Below are 14062 nucleotides of genomic sequence, written 5' to 3'. Positions count from 1 at the left end.
TATATGTAAATACTCAGACTCTGGTTACTATGAAATAGTAGAAAGATGTTCTTATATTTATTTCATTTGTTACATCAAAGAAGCTCTTTAGACAAGGAACAGAAAGACAGCTGTTTACTAGAACTCTATTTAAAACGGACAATTTAACAGTGTGTGTGTGTGTGTGTGTGTGTGTGTGTAAACAGTACTGAAAGGGGGATTCAAGAGTCTGCTAACTTTTTTTTTCTTTTTTAAGCCTTTTAAGTAATGATATAAGTAGAAACTAAGTTTCATCTCAAAGGAAAAACCGTGGGTCTCATACCCATGCTTTAGGTTTAAAATCTTTCTTAAAAGCCTAAATTTGCTAAAAGGCTTCCTAAAAGTATGCATTTGTTTTTACTATCAATTTGATATTCAACTGGAAGAATCAAAAATAACTATTCATCCAAAGGTATACTTTCAAAATTTCTACAAGGAATTACATTAAATCAAAGCAAACTACAATTTGGGGACATCAAACTTAGTAGGAGAGCAGGTAGTATGAAAATTTACCCTCCCTTTCATCTGCATCACACAAAGTCTCTATGTATTAGTAACTTTGTAACTTACTAAGTCGCTAACACTTAGTAAGTCTTGTAACTGACTAATTTCTTTATACTTAAGGATATTTATAACCTGCCATAATGGTTTAATTTAATATAAAGTTGCAGTACTGAAATTCGGTCATAGTAGTGGATGTCAAGATTCCTACTGAATTGGAAGGAATGGTTTGCATTTAAGATTAACTGTGTTTATAAATATTGGGGGGTTTTCGGTTTGTTTCTTAACAACCCCCCCGCAAAAGACTTAAAGCTCTCAAAAAGAAAATAAATCAAATGAGAATGCTGAGATTTTAATATTAAAAAATCTCCTAATTTAAGTGTAACTTTTCAAAAGTATTCCACATTCTTTAAAAAATATAGCTATTTTAATAAAGCATTGTTTTTATCAAAACTTTATCATAACATCTAGATTATGTAAAAAATGCATATTATTAGTTAATTTTATAGTTTAAAAAAAGAAAATACATACTTAAGGCGTTTTTCTTCTAACTGCTCAAGGGCACACACAGCTCAGGCTAGTCACCTAAAACTTGGTCCTAAATCTAATTCATTCAAGCAGCAGATGAATCACTCATCCTAAGAGGCCTCCTTCAAATGCCACATTCTCCTTGAAGCCATCTGAATATTCCAGTAGACATTAGCTTTCCTTTCTGTGTATTCCTATAGCCTTTTGAGTTTCTCTCTCCCATAATCCTCACTTCAATATGCCTTGTGGGCTGGTTTATTCTTTACAGGTCTCTTTCCTCTTCTAAACTTTCCTATGCTCCTCTGGTTTGGAGCTGAATGACATCCATCTCTGTGTTGCAGCAGGAGATTACACACAGTAGGCACTCAGTGTTTGCTGAGCGAGTGGAGAACACAGCATGGAGATGAACACTGGGTCCCCAGCAACTGTGTGGGTTTGTTTCCCAAAGTTTAAAGAATACTTTTAACCATTAACAAACATCACAGATAAATTGTCTGATTTAAATAACCACTGAGAAATAATACATTTGGAGCAAGGGGCTCCTAAGAATGGTTACAAGAAATAGAAATAAGTAAACAAAAGAGGAGACATTTTGTCTTTTTCTTTCTCCCTCCCTCTCTCCCTTCCTTCCTCCCTTCCTCCCTCCCTTCCTTTCTTTCTGTTTTGTCAAAATGTCCCTCAGTCATTTTAACCTATTAAGAAGTCTAAAAGTAGTTTAAATTTCACATATTAAACCATGTAGATATGGTTAGAGGAAAAAAAAGGCTCGCAGAGATTTCCTAAAATAATGAGTTAACAGTGCAAATACTGGATTGTTTGATGAGAATCTTACCACGTGCTTTTCTTTCCCCTTAAAAGAAAAATTTTAAAACACTCTCCAGTTTTAATGCAAACAGAAGATAAATATTTACGAAGGAAAACAAATTCCACAGCATTCCATACAGATTTCCAAACAGTCTGATGATTCACAACAGGCATCCATGATGCCACAATCCATGTCACAAGGGCAGTTACAGTCATCTCCCATTTCATCTCCGCAGCAACAGCAGCAGGCTTCTGAGGTGCAGAGACCACACGAAGCTTGTCCCAGGACAATATTGCAGAGGGTCAGGAATTCACAGAACAGGCAGGCCAGGATACAGTGGACACAGCAATCTTCATTTTCAGTTGGGAGGAGGCCACATAGTCAGAAAAAGGAGGAACACAAAATATATAAATCATCAATATACCGAATAATAAGACTCGATGAAAATAATTAAGTAATCCAGAACCTAATGACACGCAGTCCTAGTAGTCTTTTGTGGGCTGGAAGCATAAAACGAAAGAAGTTAAATTCTAGATGAGCAATCTTTTAGAAGTAGATACTGGATCTGGAAAAAAAAAAAAAAAGATCATACTTGTGTATATGTGTGTGTGCATGTGGGTTAGAGTATTACTCACACACTGCACTGGTCCTGCACTTTTCTATGCCTCTCATCCATCTTCGCTATCTACTGCTCTCTGCTAAATGACTCCATGACATTATAGTCCTTCAGAAAATAGAAATTGCTTTTCCACTTCCTGTGTGGCAAAGTACTTTACATTTCTATTATTTCCCGAGACACCTCTAGTGATGCCTCTCTAAACAATAAATCTCATGAACTGATATAAAAAAGTGAGAAATCAAATGGATTACAATCTAATAAATTTAGTACACCATGTCCTAAACTTCTTTCCTGTAGAATTTTGGGGCAAGTAAGTAAAAGGAACAACTGAAGAAAATTTCTATTTCTGGAGGACTTTAACACATGCAATGAAAATAATTTAAGACCAATGTTATAACACATTTGTCTATTTTCAGAAATATTTGTGAATTTTTAGCAGGATTATTTCTGGATTTGTATTTGTGTTCCTTTCCTTCTTTTTCTTTTCTTTTTTAAATTTCATACAATGCAAGCTTTAATGAGGGGATTCTGCTTCCAACAACAACAACAGTACAGAACAATCCCTACCCACATCCCACTGTCACATGACTTGTGTATTTCTGTATTTGGCTTTACGATTGAGTGCCTTTGATGGAGTTTCATCAAATTGTGTATTCCATCATAAACTCCCCAACTCCTTGAACATTGCTGTTTCTCTGTAGTCTCTAACTTTGTAGAGAGTCTGTAACTTTGTAAAAGGGGGAAATGTGGGAAATACATACTCTACATGCCAGATGGCAAAAAGGGGAGAGAGTCAGAAAAAACTCAAAAAGGATAACTCCAGAGTTGGCTGTAGAAATAAAGTCTAGGAGTTCTCTGGTGGCCTAGTGGTTAGGATTCCTGGCTTTCACTGCCGTGGTCCGGGTTCAATCCCTGGTCAGGGAACTGAGATCCCGTAAGCCATGCGGTGTGGGAAAAAAAAAAAAAAAGCTAAAAAACACACCAATGTTTCCTCCCAATCTTCTCAGTGCCAAGCCCACTCTCATGTAAAATTGTCTATGGAGCAATTGGAAAAAGATCACAGAACTGTAAGACTGTGAGTTTCTCTCCATCTTCCCCTAATGTGTTTAGTAGTATAGTAGTCCTCCTTTATTACTGGGGGATACATTCCAAGACCCCCAGTGGATGCATGAAATCTCGGATAATACTGAGCTCTATATATACTATTTATTTCCCATGTATACACACCGATGATGAAGTTTAACTTATAAATTAGGCAAAGAGATTAACAATAATAACTGCTAGTAAAAGAGAACAATTATAACAATATTCTGTAATAAAATTTATGTGAATGTAGGCTCTCTTGAAATACCTTGTACAAATTTAATGCTTTTTCTATCTTAACTACAAACTTATTAGGTACTGTGGCCATAATTTTTACAGTTTGAGGTACGACAGCAAAATTATCACAAATTTCTTTCTCCTTCTTCACAATTTCATGGATAGAAGAGTCATTCTTACCACAACCTGAGGTTCTTACAGCAACCTCAGCATATAATTTTTTTTTTCTTTCCTTACTGAGAACTTGCACCTTTTCACTTAAAGAATTACTTTACAGCATCTCTTTGGCATATCTGAGTTGCCAGCATCACTACTCTTGTGCTTTGGAGCCATTATTATGTAAAATAAAAATTACTTGAACACAAGCCCTGCAATATTGTGACAGTCGGTCTGATAACCAAGAGGACTGCTAAGTGATGGTCAGGTGAAACATGCTGGACAAAGGAATAATTCATGTTTCGCGTGGGATGGAGTGGGAAGGCATGAGATTTCATCATGCTACTCAGGGCGACATGCAATTTAAAACTTATGAATTGTTTATTTCTAAAGTATTCCATTTAATACTTTGGTATTGCAGCTGACTGTGGGTAAATGAAACCATGGAAAGCAAAACCACAGATAAGTGGGGATTACTATATCCAATCACATTAGGAGAATAGTAAAATCAACTTCATGGATCCAAGTCCACAGCCTTGGAAAGTTCTTTTTTTCTAGAGAGTCTATAGTTTCCCTCTTTCTACATTCTTTCTATAAATTTTTATCCTAAGATCTTATATGTATCTGTTCAGTAGAGTTTTTCCAGGATTATGTTATCATCGTGATTTGTAAAATATCTGAAATGTTATAAAGAGCTAGCTTTATTATTATTACTCCTATTAAGAAACTAGTGTTTAACTGGCAAGCAACCCAGTTCTATTCGATATGCCTTCAAACAAATATCCATATTAACTAATTCTAAGGACACTTGTAACCTTAACTTTGTATTCTACTGTGGAATGCTTATATTTCAAGACTAAGAGGAGGAATCCACAAAAACTCACTTGATACTGAAAAACATTAAGTATAGTTATTGAGCATTAGATTCTTTATGTATTAATCATAAAATATACATTGAACTGTATGTAGTGAATCTATCAGTCTTAAAGGGGAAAGAATGGCCTTCCCACCCAGCCTTAGAAATAGAGGGTAATGATACCTTTGAAGCCTCCTCTGGTCCCTTCCTAAATCATCTTCCTCTTCCCTTGCTTTTCATTGTACTTTATACAACAGTGAATGTGTAAATATCCCTACATAATCTATCAGAAAGGAAACGATACCATATAAATTCCCATAAGTAGCAATTTTCCTCAATATTATGTGTTTCAGACTTACCCTTTTTGATTCATGTAGCTAAAGTTCACTTGTTTTCTAGATGTACAGTATTTCATTGATTTAATACACTGTAATTTATTTATTCATCCTACTTAGGAATATTTTGGTCATTTCCAGTGTTTTGCTATTCCAAACATTAATGTTTGAAACAGTTTTGTGCAGGTCTCCTAGAGTACACATGCCAAATAACTAGCAGTAGAATTGTCGGGCCACAGGATACGCATATGTTTAATCAAGTTAGGTAATACCACATTTGCTTTCAAAGTGATTGCTCCACAATGTATTCCCACCAACCAAGTATGAGAATGCTCATTGTTCCACATCTTCACCAATCTATGAAACTGGCATATTTTCATATATGCCAATTCATTGAGTGTGAAATGGCATCTCATGGTCGTTTTATTTTGCATTTACTTGTTTACTAATAAGTTTGAACATCTTATCATGTTTTTGGCCATTCATGTTTCACCTTTGAAGCAGGTGTTCATGTATTCCCCTCACTTTTCTATTGAACTGCCTTTTTCTTTTATTGATTTGTAGAAGTTCTTGATATAGTCAAGACATCAGTCTTTTGTCAAGTATGATTGTCCTCTCTCAGTATGTGGCTTTTTGTAGTTAAAAGAGATAAGATACAGATGAGTTATGTTTAGACCTTGAGAGTTTGAACTGATGAAGAGAAATTCAAATCTTGTTTTTAGCTGAAGATATGGGATAATATGGCTGAGGAAGTAAGTGGCAGATAGCCAAGTTTGGCAAATGAGTCAGTGAAAAGGAGAGGAGGCATTAACAAGATTCAGTAGCAGAATGAAATAAAAAGTTTTAGCATTTGATTCAAAAGAAGGGAGTCCAGACATTCCGATATACAGAAAGGGAGGGGAAAACAATAAGTAATCAGGAGGGAGGGACTGAATGTAACGTGTGAAATCAGCTGCCCTCGGGATGACGAGGAATGGGAGTGACATTCCCAACTGAACAACTCATTGGTGCTCATAGAACATATTCATTTGAGAATCAAAGTCCCTTCCAGATCTTAGACAATAATGATGGTTGTTATACAAAAATCAGAAGCCCTAAGCCAAGAATAGAATCTCTCCAAACTCCTACTTTTGGCCAACAAGATCTACAAAGTAATTGAAGTCTGTTAAACTTTGCATTTTTAGTAAACAAGGAACATGAAAAAATAAATTCTTAGTGCAAATAGATCGAACACTCGTTTTCTAGACTGTCTTCAACAACATAGTGTAATTTCTCTTTTTTTGAATTTTATTTTATTTTTTATACAGCAAGTTCTTATTATCTATTTTACACATATTAGTGTATATATGTCAATCCCAATCTCCCAATTCATCCCACTCCCCACCCCAGCCCCATCCCCCAGCTTTGCCCCCTTGGTGTCGATAGGTTTGTTCTCTACATCTGTGTCTCTATCTCTGCCTTGCAAACCGGTTCATCTGTACCATTTTTCTAGATTCCACATGTATGCGTTAATATATGATATTTGTTTTTCTCTTTCTCACTTACTTCACTCTGTATGACAGTCTCTAGGTCCATCCACGTCTCTACAAATGACCCAACTTCATTCTTTTTTATGGCTGAGTGATATTCCATTGTATATATGTACCACATCTTCTTTATCCATTCGCCCATCACTGGGCATTTAGGTTGCTTCCATGACCTGGCTATTGTAAATAGTGCTGAAATGAACATTGGGGTACATGTGTCTTTTTGAATTATGGTTTTCTCTGGGTATATGCCCAGTAGTGGGATTGCTGGGTCATATAGTGTAATTTGTACAATAGATACAAGTGGTGGTTTTACAGAGAATAAGAAGCCTGGCATTAATGAAGAAAAAAGCATTTATTAATTAAGAATGTGTAATCTTAGGAGAAGAGAGATTTTCATCACTCTTTCAATTTTTTTAACTATTTAAGAAACTTGGCAATTCTGTTAAATTCTGGTTTAAGCTCTTTACAAATATTAATTCATTTGATTCAAATAACATCCCTAAGAAGCAGTAATGGTATTATCCCCATTTTACCACAGACAGATTACAGAAAACTTAGGAAATCTTCTCAAAGTCACAGAGTCAGGAAGTAGTAGGCAGGGTCAGAACCCACACAATCTGCCTCTGTAATCCATGGTCTAATCCAGCATGCTATGCTGCCAATACAGGGATGGGTCACTTCTAACAGTTCATCTTCCTGGCGGGAAGAAGATCAGTTATAAATCCAACTGATTTCTGCTGATTTGTCTTGCTGATCTGTTTTCAGCCTCGATTCACATTTCCTTTCTAAAGATGATTCTGAATTTTAGTTTTAATGAAGACTTGAGAGTAAGTATTATCCTTCAACACGTTAAGGGCAAAGTTGATGAGTTGGAGAACTCATAAACTTCCAGTTACATTGTTGAAACAGACATAAGACGTGGGCAGCCAAGAGAGAGATGATGTGTCAATCAAAAGAAATCTAAATTTAAAACTTAAAAATCTAAGGTTCATATTTATATGAACAGAAGCATTGTAGAGATTATATAGGAACTCTACTGGTAAAATATACTGTTATGACAGAGTTCTCAAAAGAATAAGCCCTTTATGTAAATACTAAAACTTAGAAAAATAGTCATCCTCTTAAAACATAGGTCCTACATAATTTACTAGACAAGCACTTTGGGCTGCTCTGAAAAATCAAATCTATGAATAGGGCATGTAAAGAAGCCAGAAACCAAAATTCATTTTGGAGATTAAAGTGATATTAAGCAAGGTGCATTTACAGAAGCATCTACCAGAAACACATTCATTTTCTGTACTTTATAAGTAGAAAAATACTTAAGACATGACAACAAAAAAAGAAACCAAAAGATGAATCCCTAAATTCTATCAAATCAATTTAATAATCTGGTTTGTATTCCTTTCCAAAAGCATTTTTTCTTTTCAGTTGTGTTCTAGAAAGAGTAGTTCGATTGTGATTGGGGTAACGAAAAGGTTAAAATAAACTAAGAAGAAACAGCTGTTACAGTTTCTGTCACTGCCACCCCTCCCCCCCCAGGGGGATGGAGAATCATAAAAGGCATTATGTTGTTGGTTTTATTTGAAGCAAAGAGAGGATCATAAGAATTAACAAACTAAGAAGACCTAAATGGAGAAACAAACTTTAAAAGAGACGAGTCCTCTGCATCCATGTAGTTCACTGTCAGAAATAATTGTTTTTCCTGCTGTTCTTGTGGTTTTTCGTTTTCATGGTTTTATTCGGTCATATTTGCAGTTTTTTGCCAAAAGTGTTTAACCTTTGAGAAGCCAACTAGGTTCTGGGAAGAATGCCTGTTCCAAGCTAGGCCCAAAAGAATTGCACAATTCAGTGTATTACTGAGAGGAGAACTCAGCACAAGACTGACAGCTACTGTAAATTTAGGAAAACAGAGAAACATACCAGCAGCCAAGGAGCTAAAAAAGAAAGCATAAAAGGAAATCTTTAGCGCAACATTTGACTCTTAAAAAAACTGTTATGAATTACTTGCAGACACAAACCCAAACAAAATCTCTGAGTCCTCTGAAAGGTCATCAATGTTAAATCCATGCAGCTGGCATATCTGGCAAGTGTCTAGCTTCCCAACACCCTGAAGGTAACAACTGAAACTTACTTAAACAGCATCTTTGATGACTGGTGAAAATATCTGTGACTGATCTGAGGGCCTTTGTTCTCTTGAAATGAGATTGAAGACTTATTTTTATAAGAATACACGAACTTAATAATAAAATCCCAAATTGTTTTACCCAATCATAGGTGGCTCAAAATACTAGGCAAATGTGAGGAAAGCAGTTATAGTGAAAGGAACCCTAAGAACCATCAGAAAACTCTTTGCACAGGAAACTCAGCTGTATTCTAAATGTCTATTTTTTTTAGTTTCCTTCTTTTAAGATGTGGTATGACAGGTGCTTTGAGTCTCTTGAAACAAAGACACTGTACAGCAGAGTACAGGGAAGAGCAAAGAACAGTGAATTCTGAGAATAACCCACAACCCATTTTTGAGCGAAGGTAGATTTGTATGTGTCGTATCTTGACTGATCTCTAATAACATTTCCTATGACTGAAAATGCTTGAAAATACTTTCTTAATCGGGTCCCCATCATGTAGACTATATACTAAGAAACAGGGGTTCATTATTTTTTTCAACAGGTCAACAGCATGCCAAAGAGCAAATGCAGGTTAAAGCATGAGCAGTCAGTTATGTGTAATTAGTAATTTATGAAATTGTATTGCGATCAAACCTGACTCTAGCTTTATAATCAAAGCCACAGAGAACCCACAGGTGTCCCCATGTCTTCAGCTGCTAAGGCTTACATCCGCCCTGGGAGGGCACAGGGGGACTCACCATGCAGAGCAAGAGGCATTCCTCTTCCCAGATATTGCTTTGCTGCAACTGTTTCTCAATACAAAATCAAAAAACAGGCTAAAAGTGGGTTTTGGTCATCCTGAATTGCAGCCAGGATGGCTAAGTCAGTATCTGGCCTCTGTGAAAAGCCAGCTGTGAGGGACGAGACACAGACATCTCCAGGGAGTTCTGCTCCTCAAGTGATCACGGGGGCAGGAAATATTTACTAAGACGGCACGGTAGCTTAGCTCCAAGTAGCTGCATGTCTCCAAGCCAGAGGACGCACAGCATTCTGGCCTACAGCCCTAGAATGACCTGCTGCTTGCATAAATTGGCCTGAAGTACGCCTCCCACACAGAGCCCTCTGGCACATTGCTGTCCCCGAGAGGCCATGCATCTTAGCCAAAACACAGTCAACATTTTCCTAGTAGGGAAGAAAGTGAGATAGGTCAGGAGGTAAAAGAAAGAGAGGAGCTACATTTTCCACTGCAGCACAAAGAGGACCACACTTACAGAAACTGAACAATAGCCTTTACTATTATCTTTCCTCTCAATAAACTCAAAAGAACTATAGAAAAAAACAGTACCATTCTCCCACACCCCACAAAAGGACTCCTCAATCATATACCTAACACGTGTCCAAATCCTAGAATCCATCCTCCTCCTGTGGGAAGTGCATTCATATTTTAAACTACAGTAAGTGGATAGCACAGATTTTTCTTGATTCTTATTTGTTTACCCTGCTGCCTGATCTGTTGCTGATTCATTAAATATTCCAAACTCTCAAGAGAGATTTGATCCAGTAATTGTTGGTCATGACTTAACTATAGCACTGATTCAAGTATTCCTTTCTAAAGAGTCACACTTTATAAAGTCTAGGAAGGTAACATATATATCAGGTCACCTTTTGTTTCCCAGGAGCTTAACACAGAAATCTGCCAGGGAGTAAACACTCAGGTAGTAGAGGTGTTTATTTAAAACTCTTAAAATGCAAAGTTAGTATGTGGACAGAGAGGCAGGGAAAGAAGAGTGAAAAAATAGCAATGGTGCAAGTATTATGCATATGAGTTTACTGAATCTCTACAGTACTTTAAGATCACACATTTGATAGCTGGTAATAACAGTACTGTCCTCATAGGGTTAAGGTAAGGATTAAAAGAGACAATGTATATAAAGTACTCAGTAAAGAATTCATGTACATACTTATTAATATTACTGTGATAGCAACAAAGATAATGGCAAAATATTTATTCTAGAGAGGGTACAACGCTCTACCTTTCGATGTTTCATTCGCTCTGATTACCACAACAAAATAGGGCCATTCAATTTTAACCTAAGGAGGTTTATAAAAGGCTGTTCATAGTTCAAATACTTAAAAAGAGAGAATCAAGAAGGTAGTTCTAAGAGACAGAATCTGCAGAAGAGTGGAGCAGAAATCTGCCCAGAAAGATTTAGTCAATCTTATGTTTGGCTATGACAGGAGATTTAAAAATAATAATCATTTTCCATATTTAAACTATTATCCAGTTATTTTCTCAGGAAGCTAGAAAGCAAAAACAGAGGAAAACCATACTTGAACCTACTCAATGGTAATTTTATTAAGTTGGCCAGTTGAAATATCTCTAATCCAAAAAGTTTAATTAATAGGAAGGTTGAATATAACTTTTGGATGACAGAATCTACTTTAGATCTTAAAAGCATTTTCCTAGAAAGAGTCACTGTATAAACAGTCTGCTAAAGTTGGTCACAATATCATCTATGGTTAGGACAAAAAATAAGTAAATCCTCTAGGTTTAAGGAAAATATATATTTGTATAAAAATGATGTAAGAAATCTCTCCCAAAAGCTTCACTTAATATTTTCCTATTTTCACTTTTGCAACTGTGTTTATTTAACAATTCACCTTTCAATTTCATTTCTGATTCGTGCTTGTTTAAATATTGTGCAAGGTATATTATGAGAAAAATCAGCCTTTTTTTTTTTTTTTAAAGCCATGTAGTACTGCAGTTGGGTGATCATGTAAAAGGTGATGATAGTAAAATAAAACCTTTGCCATACGGGATGCTATTTATTCATTTTTATTGAGGTATAGTTGACATACAACATATTGGTTTCAGGTGTACAATGTAATGATTCCATATATGTATATAATGCAAAATGATCACAATATGTCTCAGTAACATCCGTCACTGCACATAGTTACAACTTTTTTTTTCTTGTGATGAAAACTTTAAAGATCTAATGTCTATCAGAGAAACTTTCAAATATGTAATACAGTATTACTAACTATAGTCAATCCATATGACTTATTTATTTTATAACTGGAAATTTGTAGCTTTTGACCCCCTGCAACCATTTTGCCCACCCCCACCTCTGGCCACCAGCAACCTGGTCCTTGTATCTATAGCTCCTAGCTGCTGTTGTTTGTAAGATGCCACATATAAGATCATAATGATATTTGTCTTTGATTTATTTCACTTAGCATAATGCTCTGACGGTCCATCCATGTTGTCGCAAATGGCAAGATTTCCTTCTTTTTAATGGCTGAATAATATTCCATGGTATAGTTTCCACATTTTTTTTAACCATTCATTGATTGATGGACACTTAGATTGTTTCCACATCTTGGCTATTGTAAATAACGCTGCAATGAACACTGGGTTGCATATGCCTTTTCGACTTAGTGTTTTTATTTCCTTCAGATAATACCCAGAAGTGGAATTGCTGGATCACATGGTAGTTCTTTTTTTTTTTTTTTTTTTTTAATATTACTTAATCTTTTTTTTTTTTTTTAATTTATTTTTGGCTGCCTTGGGTCTTCATTGCTGTGCACGGGCTTTCTCTAGTTGTGATGAGCAGGTGCTACTCTTTGTTGCCGTGCGTGGGCTTCTCAGGGCTTCCCATTGCAGTGGCTTCTCTTGTTGCGGAGCATGGGCTCTAGGTGCATGGGCTTCAGTAGTTGTGGCATGTGGGCTTGGTAGTTGTGGCACACGGGCTTAGATGCTCCACGGCATGTGGGATCTTCCCAGACCAGGGCTCGAACCCGTGTCCCCTGCATTGGCAGGTGGATTCTTAACCACTGCACCACCGGGGAAACCCACACATGGTGGTTCTATTTTAATTTTTTAAGGAACCTCCATACTGTTTTCCATAGTGACTACCAATTTACATTCCCATCAACAGTGCACGAGTTTTCCCTTTTCTCCACGATCTCACCAACACTTCTTATTTCTTTTTTTTTTCTTTTTTTTTGGCTGTGTTGGGTCTTCACTGCTGCACGTGGGCTTTTCTCTAGTTGCAGAGAGCGGGGGCTACTCTTCACTGCGGTGCACGGGCTTCTCATTGCGGTGGCTTCTCTTGCTGTGGGGCACAGGCTCTACGTGCATGGGCTTCAGTAGTTGTGGCTTGCGGGCAGTTGCTCTGTGTGGCATGTGGGATCCTCCTGGACCAGGGATCAAACCCATGTCCCCTGCATTGGCAGGTGGACTCCCAACCACTGAGCCACTTGTTGCAGAGTGCGGGCTCTAGGCACATGGGCTTCAGTAGTTGTGACGTGTGGACTCAGTAGTTGTGGCTTGCGGGCTTAGTTGCTCTGTGGCATGTGGGATCCTCCTGGACCAGGGATCAAACCCATGTCCCCTGCATTGGCAGGTGGACTCCCAACCACTGAGCCACCAGGGAAGTCCCAACACTTCTTATTTCTTGTCTTTTTGACAATAGCCATTCTAACAGGTGTGAGGTGATATCTCACTGTGGTTTTTTAAATCATATTGTTTGTTTCTTTGCTATTGAGCTATATGAATTCTTTATCTATTTTGGATATTAATCCCAATTTGCATATACTTTCTCCCATTTAGTAGGCTGCCTTTTCATTTTGTCGATGGTTTCCTTTGCTTTGAATAAGCTTTTTAGTCTGAATAAGCTTTTTAGTCTGAAGTAGTCTCACTTGTTTATTTTTGCTTTAAAGACAATGCCTTCGATTTTTGGATCAAATCAAAAAATCATCACCGAGACCTATATCAAGGATCTTACTACCTATGTTTTCTGCTATGAGTTTTATAGTTTCAGGTCTTACATTCAAGTCTTCAATCTATATTAATTTTTGTGTATGGTGTAAGATAGTGGTCCAGTCTCATTCTTTTGAATGTAGCCATCCAGTTTTCCCAGCATCATTTATAAAGTGTCTGTCCTTTCCCCATTGTATATTCTTGGCTCCTTTGCATAAATTAATTGACCAATATCCGTGGGCTTATTTCTGAGCTCTCTATTCTGTTCCATTGGTCAATGTGTCTGTTTGTTATGCCAATACCATACTGCTTTGATTACTATAGTTTTGTAATAGTCAAAATCAGAGCACATAATTTCTGAAGTTTTGTTCCTTTCTCAAGATTGCTTTGACTATTCTGGGTCTTTTGTAGTTCCATACAAATTTTAGGATTGTTTGTTCTATTTCTGTGAAAAATGCCATTGGAATTTTGATAGGGATTGCATTGAATCTGTATATTGCTTTCGAGGGTATGGATGTTTTAATA

The 14062-nt window shown here is 36.7% G+C and overlaps 1 protein-coding gene across 1 annotated transcript in view; it reads right to left on the bottom strand.

Moving 5' to 3' along the window:
• Nucleotides 1-1937: 1937 nt before the first annotated feature.
• Nucleotides 1938-14062, bottom strand: part of MDFIC (MyoD family inhibitor domain containing) — a 104962-nt gene continuing 92837 nt past the window's right edge. The window contains exon 4 of the mRNA XM_007453686.1: nucleotides 1938-2202. Coding sequence (XP_007453748.1) covers nucleotides 1955-2202 — 248 coding nt within the window. The 3' untranslated portion in view covers nucleotides 1938-1954. The remainder of the gene's footprint in view (nucleotides 2203-14062) is intronic.

This window comes from Lipotes vexillifer, unplaced genomic scaffold (genome assembly GCF_000442215.2).
Source record: "Lipotes vexillifer unplaced genomic scaffold, Lipotes_vexillifer_v1.1 scaffold1256, whole genome shotgun sequence".
Taxonomy (NCBI): Eukaryota; Metazoa; Chordata; class Mammalia; order Artiodactyla; family Lipotidae; genus Lipotes; species Lipotes vexillifer.
This window is presented reverse-complemented; position numbering and strand designations above follow the sequence as displayed.